General features: G+C 36.0%; 3 protein-coding genes and 1 long non-coding RNA gene across 4 annotated transcripts; 2 read left to right on the top strand and 2 right to left on the bottom strand.

The window, feature by feature from the left end:
* The first annotated feature begins 1,008 nt into the window (after positions 1-1,008).
* Positions 1,009-2,634, top strand: LOC119642950. Its single transcript, XR_005248177.1, has 3 exons — positions 1,009-1,219; positions 1,513-1,664; positions 2,578-2,634. It is a non-coding gene; the product is annotated as an uncharacterized LOC119642950 (long non-coding RNA).
* A 255-nt stretch (positions 2,635-2,889) lies between these two features.
* Positions 2,890-5,588, bottom strand: LOC119642946 (solute carrier family 12 member 8). Its single transcript, XM_038042273.1, has 6 exons — positions 4,790-5,588; positions 4,528-4,729; positions 4,235-4,469; positions 3,591-4,172; positions 3,351-3,529; positions 2,890-3,287 (listed from the first exon to the last, which is right to left on the bottom strand). The coding sequence occupies exons 1-6, from the start codon at positions 5,586-5,588 to the stop codon at positions 3,128-3,130; spliced, it is 2,157 nt and encodes a 718-aa protein (XP_037898201.1). The 3' UTR covers positions 2,890-3,127.
* A 916-nt stretch (positions 5,589-6,504) lies between these two features.
* Positions 6,505-10,503, bottom strand: LOC119636984 (AP-3 complex subunit beta-2). The gene is made up of 2 exons (XM_038032752.1): positions 10,449-10,503; positions 6,505-10,367 (listed from the first exon to the last, which is right to left on the bottom strand). The coding sequence occupies exon 2, from the start codon at positions 10,275-10,277 to the stop codon at positions 6,750-6,752; it is 3,528 nt and encodes a 1,175-aa protein (XP_037888680.1). The 5' UTR covers positions 10,278-10,367; positions 10,449-10,503; the 3' UTR covers positions 6,505-6,749.
* A 156-nt stretch (positions 10,504-10,659) lies between these two features.
* Positions 10,660-11,744, top strand: LOC119636993 (protein SREK1IP1). The gene is made up of 2 exons (XM_038032763.1): positions 10,660-10,955; positions 11,014-11,744. Exons 1-2 carry the CDS (start codon positions 10,851-10,853, stop codon positions 11,536-11,538), a joined length of 630 nt encoding a protein of 209 aa, XP_037888691.1. The 5' UTR covers positions 10,660-10,850; the 3' UTR covers positions 11,539-11,744.

The raw sequence follows: 11,744 nt of genomic DNA, 5'->3' as shown, positions 1-11,744 counted from the left end.
GTTGAGGGTACGTCTCTTTTACAGCTATTGCTCTTAAGCGTGAAACTTATCTCAATCATAATCAAATAAACGGTAATATAAACGGAATCTGGTAAATTGGTCACTGCATCGTTTGCCGTTTGTCTTCTAATTTATAATGTGCTTATCTGCTGCTGCTCTCGCATAAAAACCTCATCTTCGACGGTTTACTAAATTTTCCAGTTTATGTAAATGTACTCATATGTACATTTTCTAAATTATTTATATAAATAATATAATTTTTTGTTTGTTACGGCTTTACACTAATTCATTGCGTAACATTCGTCAAAAGACCAAATAACAAACAATTCATTGTCGGAAACTATTTCGAAAGCATTCAAAGCGTTCGTTTAGATCACGACATAACAAGAAAACGCACCAAATATGATGTTGCAAAGCTAACAGTGGAAAAAAAAAGGCGTTTTTCTTACTAAAGCATAACAAGTAGTGGAGAAAATAAAATCGCGCATCCAGTAAAAGGATGAACGATTATAAACAAAATAACCTTTAGAGTTTTCCTTATGACGTAAGATTCAAAAAAATGTTTCTTTCTCATGATTTGAAGCGTGCGTGAAGCGTCTTAAAGAAAGGGAGAATATGAACTTTATATATGTGATTGCTGATTAGAAGCGATTAACTAATTCATTGTTTTGTGAATTACAGAAACAAGTGTCCATATGGTGAGCTAGGGCTGAGAATTATTTCATTTATTCTTAAAATGAAACGATCGCGAGCCAGTAGAGTAAATTAGAAGAATTTTTTCACGCAAAATTCATAAACAAAAAAAAATTGTCGTCTGTCACGTGTCTAATGTGCTGCGGAAACTTTAAACGAATTGAATCGAAGTTCTTTGGGAAAAGTTATTGAAAAAGAAGCAGCGCATCGACTCAACGGAGAAAAGAGATCATTCATTGCGTTGCTTATTTTTCTCTTTCTCTGGTGAGAAAGCATTGGGTGGTTTAGCATCTAATGTACTGAGGCGAGTAATCCTCGTTTTACACGCTATCCATTCTACATGCTTTTATTCTTATACGGCTGTCCATGTGAACATTTTTCATTTTATTGATTTAGTACGTAGAAAAGGGCTTAACGAAAAGCAATGTAAAAATTATTGAGCTTTCGTATTTAATAGAATTTTTAAGCGCGGAACTAAAATCCCGCCGAAAGCTGTGTGCACTTCAAAGACCTATTTAACACTTAGGTAAGAACATTATGTAAAAGTTTCACACAATTTGTTTATCATCTTAAACGATAGTTTAAAAATTCGAACATGATATCCAAAGCGTTTTACGGCGGGTCAGGAAATCAATGTTTTGAGTGAACGACATACATATCTCGTCTTGGCAGTATTCCTAGTGCATACAATTCGCAATTGATTGCCTGCAAAAAAAAAATATATATATATATATAGATAAAATCGACGCAATTATTTCAAGAAATCCTATGCACTTAACTAGATATTAAAGTTGTTTCAAGAATTCTCTTTATTTTCAGTTCTCTTTTAAGAAAATCTAGATAGGAAGTTGCGAACTGTAGCAATCCGTCTAAGGCGGTCCAATAGACGAACCTCTTTTTTTCCTTATTTGCTTCTGCGATAGCTGCTTTCGTACTCATGGGATAGCTTCAAGGCACTCTTTAAAGCAGAGGTGAGTGTTGACAAACTCCTCCTAAGAAGCACTTCATTACTAGTGTCATTCCTGGTACACAAAATACTATCTTCCAATTAACGTATTAATAACTGCTTCAAATTGCTTATGTATATGAAATTAGGCTATGGTATGGTACAGTGTGTTTTTGAACTTCAAACTTCAGACAATATCAGAATGTGTCGCTTTTGTGTCCATTTAATTACACATGCAAATATTTCTATGCTTCGCTCATCACTTATATGCTTAGCACATCAAAAGTTAATAAATAACGAGCTTCAACGTAAAACAGAAAATGGATGTTAACAAATTGATAGCAGCAAAGAGAAATTATCCCTTGGCTGGCGGCAAATTTCCATATTTATGACATCTTGGCATTTAGTGTAACATGTTTCGCTCCCTGAAAAACAGAAAAAAATATGCCAAGAGGAAATTGCTTCACTTCTTATATACTTTTTGTTTTTGTCGGAAGTTAATGTCGCTCGGGTGAAATAAGAAAATTTTCTCTTCTCAACATATTAAACATACACAAATGTTAAAATTTATTTAAATACAAACGTTCTTCTTTGCTATCGTAAACAAGTTGAAGAGCTTTACTTCTTTTCTTAATTATCATCAAAATGTGCAAAAATTTTTTAATAATCATTTCTATAAATATAAAAGTATAGATAAGATTTTAAAATTTATTTTTTGGTCGTAAGTATAATTTATTATATTACATAATATACATTATTTTCAAATTTATTTAGCAATTAGTTACTTGATACATATGAAAAATGTTTTCATTTCGCTATTTTCATAAATACATAAAAAAATAATAAAAAAAAAAATTGTATAAACCATATAAATCATTAGTAAAATATTAAACAAAATTATTAAAACTTTTATTTTATTTCATTATTTTCTTTTCTAGCTTTGCAATTTTCTGAAGCTGCTTTTCTTCTATCCTTCTTTATAGTGTTTTCAAAATATGAAAAGAAAACTAGTATTTGAAATATCACATATGCCTCCTATAACAAATTGGAGAAAGGAAACATACCTTCCTTCTTAGTGCTTATTGTAAATACCGAAATAAGTCTATACTTTTAGCACTAAAATTAATTAATTAATTGCATTGAGCAAAACTATTCATCTTATATCTTATAGTATATAAGATAACACGCGTAACGATAACACGAAAGGAAAGTTTTCTCTTATTAGATAATAAATGCTGTCTTAAAAGCGGAGGAGAAACGTTCAGAAATGCTTTTTGAACTTATAATTGAACATATAAATTAACTGAAGCATATAATAAATCTTATTGCTTTACATTTATATATTTTGAACTCTTCATTTTTTTAATACGGGTATATTCAACGAATGGATGGAGCGGTATGTGTCTATTTACCATATTATCGTTCATAGAAGGACTTAAACATTTTATTTAGCTTAATAGTGCATGAAATGCGTTGAAATAGGTCGCTTTAAATATCATTGATTAAATGACCTTCAACCACCGAAGAATGGTGGTAGCGCCTTCTCTGAGAAAAGTCCTCATTATCCTCATTTAATTGTGTGGGTGATAGATCAACACCAGGGCATGATGGTGTCACCACTATTTGTTCATATTCGTGCATACGTTTACTAGAAGCGTACAAACAAACGGTCTCATGAGAGAGAATTTCATTTCAATTTTATTGAACTCACCCAAAGCAACGGAATATGACACTTTTTAACCAGCCGAAAAAGTTGAACTCGGCCGTAACACCTGGTTTAACAGCTGGATTGGCAGTTCCTACATAAAACCAAATGATAAAGACCACCAAAAAACATGTTAAAGCATAGTACCAATTAACCATTAACATGACCAATATTTTGGTAAATGCCTTAAAGAAGAATCATTCGTTCATTATAAGCGCGCATTTATGTTAACATTTTTCTACTTACTCCCAATAAAGAAGCCCATCGATTGCAGTAACCCGAATACCAATTTTTCGTTTTCTGGTGTATAGGCGCCCGAATCGGGGCAATAGGCTCTTCATCTTGTGTCGCAACCACGTCTAAAACACCTCCTGCATAATTGTGGTTTACAGTTTCATTTATAATATTTCTGGTTTCAATTTCAGGGTTGGCTACCAGTTCGCCATTGGCGGCAGTCGCAGAAGCGAAGTGATTATCACTTATCGTAGAAGGCATATGTTGAGGTGAGTTTTGCGGGGTTTGCAAATTTTTGTGACGCACTCTATCGGGAAATAGCAAATCTAAATCGCTACCTTCAGGCATGGCTCCATATCGCCGGCTCTCGTACGATGGTGATGAAGCTTGTATACGAAAACGTTCTTCTCTTTGTTCTTGTATATCAAAAGTTTGTGCCAAAGCGAAATACGAATAATCTATGCAGGCATACGTTAATAAAAACGGCATGGTGACGATGGGTGCCAGAAAATTAATATCGCCTACAATGATAAAGGTTACTGTTACCAGAGCCACTACAGCCATTGAATAAAGGGGCACTTTATTGGGGCCTCTCTGCAAGCATATTATTTTTTTTCAAACTCTTTTCTTCCGGATTTACTTGTTCATAAACTTACTCCTTTCCCCAATATGTCAATGCCAGGTATAACGCTTTCTTTAGCTATACTTTGCAGAACACGAGGCGTCCCATACATAGCTCCTAAACATGAAGACATGCTGGACACATAAATCCCAGCCATGAGGAGAAAATGAAGAGCTGATACTTTAACTGAAATCATGAAATCGTTCAATAGTGTAGTTCTTTGACAAGTCGAACCCAGAAATAGGATGAAAACTAAGTAAAGAAAAGTGCTGCGAAAACACAATTGGTTAATTAATGCTCTTAGTCGTTGGCGTCAATATATCTTACGAGGTACCGAAAGCGGCCAAGGTGCCGTTAGGTATGTCAGTCGATGGCGCACGCAAATCACCGCTCATATTAATTCCCGAAAGCACACCAGTGACAGTGGGAAAGAAAACGCCAAAAACACGAAACCAAGAATAACCATTCTCATATTTTGGCCAAAGGTTCTCTAGGAAATTATTACTAACCCAACCGTCGAAACCGTTTTCTATAAAAATGAGAACTCTTTAAAAGCCATTGCCTTATGGATCATTTACAAAATACTCACTTGAATCTTCTCCAATAAAACTGCCAACCATAAAGTCCAAAGCCGAGAAAAGCAATATCATTAACAATATAAACTGCAATTTAATTACCCATTTCACCCCAGCTACATTTATGCATCCCAACAATAAAACAGCAGCAGTCGCGAAGCCTCGCACAGCCCATTTATTGTCTTCCAATCCAACAAACCCCGCCATCGATTCACCGAAACCCATTACGTTTAAGGCGCACCCTACAGCTTGTCCAAAACAATACAATAAACCCAACGAGCCACCAAACCTGGAACCTAAGGTATGTGCTATCAAAAAATAAACGCCACCGCTTTCGACTCTACATCTTTCGCAGATTCCCACGGCGGAGAGAACCGAAACTAAAGCAATTACAACCGTACAAAATATGATAAGCACAGCATTTAAAATGCCAGCCTGTGCTACTATCCAACCGGAACGCAGAAACACAATAACGCCGAACACGTTGATTAGACACGACGTAAACACACCATCCCAAGTACCAAACAATACGGGCTGAGATATAAAGAAATTAGAACGCCACCATGGTTTCTCGCCTTGTTCCTGAGCGAAAATCTCATTTGCTCCAGAAGCTTGGTGACCACCAGAAGCATACGTATACTCACTTCCTAAGTCAATAAAGCCACCGCAATTGCCACGTTGACGAAAATTGGCTACTATCACTTCACCATCCTCCTCTGAACCTAATCCGAAACGATTCCAATTCACTTGTTGACTTCGACGGCCGTCATTTCCCCCATCAACAAAACCGTTAGTCCTCTGATTGTCCATCATGGACAATGTGTTTGCTTCCAATTAGGCGAATTACTTTTCTCTAATAACTTTTAATGTGTCCTTTTCTTATTTTGATTTTCAATTTGTGGTCCACTGGCTTTAAGTCACTTGACTAGTAATCAGAATTCTTCAACAATTTTACGACTTGCTTCAATTTTCTGAATTCTCTAAAGCTCATCTACGCATGCAGAAACTTAGTTTTTAAAACACTCCAAAACGCTAACTATTTCTTTAGCATCTGTTTATCGTCTGGCTTTGTTATGTTTTTCCATTTCTACTTTAATTTTTCTAATTGTTTAACAAACGGAGGAACAATTCTTACTTAAAAATTGTAAAAACAAAAACGAATTCACACATAAAACATGCTTCAGATAAACAAGATATCATCAATAAGTGAATTATTATGACGTTATTTTTGAGTGCGAAATGATAACAACAGAGATTGAAACGAAATGAATTAGCACAGGGTTGCAATGTAAGGGACGATCGAAGTAAAATATGTTATATTTAGAACTCTTGTAGTCGCGGGAAATAAATAAAACTAAAAAGTCATAGCTTGGATCAAATTTCATTAAATTTGTATTAATAGCATACGTTTTAGCGGTAACAAGAAATTACGAATTAAAAAAAGATTGTCAGAGCCGTTCAAAGTTGATTGACACGCAAGCAATCAGCAAACCGCCGTCCGAGTTTGCAAGTAACTTAAATTTGTCGTTATAGGCCTTCCACTTTTCTGTAATTAATTTAAAAAAAATATTTACTCGCTATTAATAAGAAATTTGCATAACGTGGCAAATTAAGTAAAAGATTTTCAAATAAAATTAAATTTATTTCGTTTTCGATTATGTTTACAGCAATAAAAGCATAATAAAAGGGCTGCACATAAATAATATTTTAAAAAAGTTCCCTTTGTGTTTTTATTTTCTTTTTTTTTATGACATATAAGATCATATTCAACGATGGCCTCAATTCTGTTCCGCGAGGACATCTAGTTAAAGCCATTTTCTTTTCCTTCATTTTTATGTTAAGCATGTTAATGAGTATGTGTGAATAGGAGCACGAGCAGGTCATTGCGTCTTCTACGTTTAATTAGTTTAAATAGTTTTACAGTTATATGTTTGTATAGTTCGTTGCTCAAGCTTTTTTCGTTTTTAATAATTTTTATAGTTTAAAGGATATTTTCACGTACTGAACCAATTCGTTTAGAACCATCGAACCAATAATCATTTTCTCACAATTAACTTGAAATATAAGTATGCCACCGCTTTGCTGTTGCGACCAGTTGCAAGTTATTAACAATAGACTTTTCGAGGACATAGTTTGACCTGCAAAGAACAACTGCTGCTGATGGTCAGTTATTTCATGCCCTATAAGAGCCACGTTAATACATTCAAATATCTTTTGCTTCAAACTTGACACATCAAAGACATTTTCGTTTACTAATAATTTGATCTGATGTTCATTCATTCCTCTCAATTTTGTACGCTCTTCTTTAAACATTGTTTCCGATATTTGTACTGATCGTACAAGTTCACCTATAACAGGTTTAAAAACGATGCGTTTTGCCTCTAAGCTGCTGCAAATTTCGAAAACTAAGGCATGAGTAGAGTCATTGAAATCCACGCCTAATATACCTATTGCACACTGACCCGGCACTAATGTATTAATGGGAGCAAATTCTTGCATATGCATGCCACGTGGTAGAGTCTTTTGGTCCATTTGTATATTGGTAATCTCCTCTACGCCTTGGTTGGAAAACTGCAACTCAATGGACACCATGGATGAAGAATACAGATGTGGCGAACGCGTATAGCGATAGTTTATTTGTAGACCATGAGCACTGAGTTTATTTAAAAGTTCCTTGTAATTATACGAGATGTAGGAAGGGCCCACCAGATCCACATGGCTCTCTGCAGAATGCGGCATGAGACCAATCGTTTGCACTGGACCGATCGGTGTAAAGAAACCCCCTAAAGAAGGCGTCATTACCGGTCCGATAGGCGGTATATCGCTCAAATCCAATAGCAAATCCAAATTCCTTCCTTCGTGTTTATTCATTAATAGTTTGCCTTTTTCTACTTTACTGCTACTAACTCGCTTACGAATTGATTCGATTTCAAGCTTTGAATTCGTATCAGAAGCCGCTTCGGCGTCTTTACTTTCATCGGTCGCTTCAGACGAAGATGTCGTCGAGGAGTTATACGATGAAGATTCACTATCTGATGTACCGGACTCTTCATTTCTATCTGAAGCATTATTCGCTATTATTATAATATTATTTTTGACGACTTTGGTCGCTTTATTATTATTGTTTAAGGTATTGGCTTGAATTTTATCATTTGTAAAAGTCTTGTTAACTTCTCTACCTTCTACATCAGATTCTGAAGAGCTTTCTTCACTGATACTCGAACCATGGCTTGAGGAACTGCTTGCTTTTGAACTAGAATAATCGGATGATTTTTCTTCAGAGTCCGACATAAAAAGATTATTATCCGCTTGTTTTGAAGATTTATTTAACGGTTTGTCATGTTTTCGTGCAGCGTCATGTTTTTGATTGCTTACTGAGTGGTTTACTGCCTTTGTCTCCTGCATAAACCCTTCTACATTACGAACGGAAGAATCTGATTGCTCAGATGGGAAATCAGGCAAGTCGGTGTAACCGGCACAACGCATGTTCAAATAATGAGAAAGTGAGCCTAGCTGATAATGATTGCGCGTAAAATACTTGCTCTCCAATGTGGGAGCTGGTTTGGTAGATAAAAATATCTTTCTAGCTGAATCGGACAGCACAGGGCTTTTACTATTGGCCGGGAATATAAATTGTTTTAGAAATCTCGCGCGATCACGTATATCGTAGTTAACATCGTAACGCGCCAAAGTAAAAACGTATTGGCATAGCAAAGACGTCTGCTGAGGATTTTTAAGGTATAATTTTACTGCTAAATTTAAAACTTGTAATTTAACAGGGTCTTCCTCATCCACAAAAGTTTTAGCCATTTTCCTCAGGACATCTGGGGCGATTTTAGGCACTTTGTCATTATACTCGCCGATGAGCCATGTAATGGAAGCTCTCGCTGCAGGAACTTTTATGAAGTCCAGCAGCTTTGCCATTTGCGAAATAATTTCATAGTGTTGAGCTGCCTTCGTTTGTAGTAGTTTCTTGATAACTACCACACTTTCAGCAACCACGTGCTCATCACGATTGGATAGCAAATGAACAAGACCATTTAGGCATGTTTCTGTTACCTCCTTTATAGAAGCAGCACATCTTCCAATGGCTTGGATAGTAGCTGCGACAAACGAACGATCACTACTGGAAATGTACGTCTGAAACTCACGTAAAATTAATGAAATGCTTGAAGCAGATGCTAAATTTGCAAGAATTTCCAATTTCAATAGCTTTATATGGGTTGGATCACTTGTGCGCACAAAGAACGATTTAATGTGGGGTTCAAAGATTGCTTTCCGTTTTGTAGACATTGACGCGATGCAGGTTAGCACTACACTTTGTACTTCTTTGTGCGATCTGAGTAAACGTATCAGGGCCTTTACTATGATTTGCACTTCTTGACGTGGCGCCACATGATGATATAGCTGTGCAACTGCCATTACAACAGATGCATTTCGTGATTGCAATAAGGGTTTAGCCTGCCTAAGCAATAGCCGATGGTCTAAATCGACATGGTAGCTAGCTGTTGAATTAAACGGCTTCCCTTTCGAGCTATCAGTTTTATTTGCTTGTTTTTTGTTGATTTCTCCTTCGGTTATGTTTGACTCGCACTCTGAATCGTCGTCGTCATAGAATTTCTTGATAGTATTTTCATTTTGTGCACTTTCCTCGTCGGAGAGATCATCACGGTTAGGATCAATAAATTGGGTGCGGGCATAACGAGTTAACATATTGATTATTATAACTTGGCCCCACTCATCTACGTCGACCAACAGACTACAGAGTTTTCGATAGTTTTTATGTATCAAATCTACACGCTCAGGACATACTTCTTCAAAAGCCATAACCGCAGAGCCAACAACTAAAGTGGTACGATCTGATAGGAGTTTTTCAATAACAGTAACTAATTCATCCTTTTGCTCGCAATCTAAAGAATATAGTTTGGGTATAGCATGAGCTGCAGTCTTTCGCACGTAAGGGCTCATATCGGAGGCTGAGTCCCTAATGGCTAACATTACAATAGGTACTATCATATTGACGCGTATTGAAGACAGCACTCGCAAGGCTGAAGCTCTTATCAGTTGATTAGGATCTTTTAGAGCTCGTTGAAATGTCGAAATAGAAAGCAAAGCCAAATCTTGTTGCTCTTCAGCATAGCGTACCAAATATACGTAAACCAACTTTTTCACTTCAATATTTTTTGAAACGACGTTCTTCACAACTGCGGGAAACAAATCACTAGCGTCGCGACCTCGTGCTATCATACCGATAATACGTTTCATGGCCTCCAGTTTTAAGCCATCTTTGTTGCTATCAAGCATTTGCTTCAAATCGTCATGTTTACGTCCTTCGAATTTAAAAATCGCGCCACTTGCAGGATCCGTCCCATATTCGACGTCTAAACCCATTTGGGGGCGTTCACCATAGGCTGAAAATGCATTCGATTGTTGCATGATTGCTGCCGTTGTACTGTTATTAAGATTGCCCGCTAAGCCAACAGGAGAGCCAGAGGACAACATACGCGTAAATTGCTGAAGCTTGAATATAAAATTGCACAAATGAACACACCCGCACACTCCAAATAAATGCCTCGTACTGTTTATTGCTGTCTAAATGAGAGCCAAGAATATAATTCACGTCATCGCTTTGTGATTAACGGAAGAACGAATCAAATAATTATTAAAACTTACTTTTTCTTGTAGGAAAAACTTGTTTTCTGCTAATTGCAAATTTTTATTTTGCAATATTTCTTTTCCACTATTAAATGAAAAGCTAGATGACGTATTTATTAGTACTGCTAGAATTCGTGAATGCTTAAGTAGGGCACGGAATATAACAAACAGGAGGACGAAAGGTTATAAAAACGTATTTGCGTGAAGTTTGGCAACTCTATGATTAAATTAAAATACATTAAAATACAGAAACAGAAAGCATTGATGATGATATTAGACCAGCTGTTCTGTATTTTACAACAGTTGATTTTCACTTGTGCTCTGTTGGGCTTATTTTCGATTCTTGTGGTAATTGAATTAGTTATATTTAATTTAGACGTTTGAAGGATAAAATAGTGTTTTTGTTTGCTGTTATCCATAATGAGTTTCCCATTGACGAATCCAAATAAAGATTCGAATAGAGCGGCCTGTAAAAAGTGTGGATATGCCGGTCATTTGACTTATCAGTGTCGGAACTTTTTAAAGGTACGTTTGCTCGAAAGAGATATTTAGATCGATCCCATAAATCTTTTTGCTATGGCAGGTCGATCCCGACAAAGAGATTTTATTAGACGTTGAAAGCACAAGTTCTGATTCGGAACTTGATTGTATGACCCCACTTACTGACCTTCGTATGAAAGAAATAAAGGAAAAGGAGGCTGAACTTTCGCAGAAGCAACAAAAGAAAAAGATAAAAACTCAGAAAACGAAAAGAAAGAGATCCAAACATAAGAAAACCAAAAAGAAGCACAGCAAAAAGAAAAATAAGAAACATAAAAAAACTATTAGTGAAAATAGCACCACATCTGACTCCTCCATTTCTAGTTCTTCGTCAACCTTAACTACGTCTTCCTCAAGCGAAGCTAGTACCGAATCCGATTCTAGCGACAACGAAGAGTCTTCCACGAGCATATCTGATGCACAAGGTCATAAAATGAAACGAAAGGGGAAATATAAACGAAAAGCAGATGACGCACAAATCAGGCGTAAGAAACTTAAAGTGAAACGTAAGCGTTACAGGGCTACCAATACCACGAGCGATTCGGAAGATGAATCCAGCTCGGATTGATTAAGAAAACGAAAGAATTTATAGAGACAAATTACATTAGCATTAGGATTCCTAAACTGCCACGATAAGTTGTACTCATCTTTCTGTTTTCATTAATTTGATAGATTTTTAGTATAGTTTCATAAAATATGTAGAATTATAACCTTTGTGGTCCAACATTTGCACACAAAAAAAAAAAAAAAAAAAAAAAAAAAAAAAAAAAAAAA

This window comes from Glossina fuscipes, unplaced genomic scaffold (assembly GCF_014805625.2).
Source record: "Glossina fuscipes isolate IAEA_lab_2018 unplaced genomic scaffold, Yale_Gfus_2 0, whole genome shotgun sequence".
NCBI classification, from domain to species: domain Eukaryota; kingdom Metazoa; phylum Arthropoda; class Insecta; order Diptera; family Glossinidae; genus Glossina; species Glossina fuscipes.
This window is presented reverse-complemented; position numbering and strand designations above follow the sequence as displayed.

Excerpts from the sequence above, each read along its gene's own strand:
- LOC119642946 (XM_038042273.1), bottom strand. The coding sequence starts at position 5,588 with ATGATGGACAATCAGAGGACTAACGGTTTTGTTGATGGGGGAAATGAC. Across the intron at positions 4,730-4,789 it reads TTTTATTGGAGAAGATTCAA|AAAACGGTTTCGACGGTTGG; the intron begins GTGAGTATTTTG and ends TCATTTTTATAG. Across the intron at positions 4,173-4,234 it reads TTGACATATTGGGGAAAGGA|AGAGGCCCCAATAAAGTGCC; the intron begins GTAAGTTTATGA and ends ATATGCTTGCAG.
- LOC119636984 (XM_038032752.1), bottom strand. The coding sequence starts at position 10,277 with ATGTTGTCCTCTGGCTCTCCTGTTGGCTTAGCGGGCAATCTTAATAAC.
- LOC119636993 (XM_038032763.1), top strand. The coding sequence starts at position 10,851 with ATGAGTTTCCCATTGACGAATCCAAATAAAGATTCGAATAGAGCGGCC. Across the intron at positions 10,956-11,013 it reads AGTGTCGGAACTTTTTAAAG|GTCGATCCCGACAAAGAGAT; the intron begins GTACGTTTGCTC and ends TTGCTATGGCAG.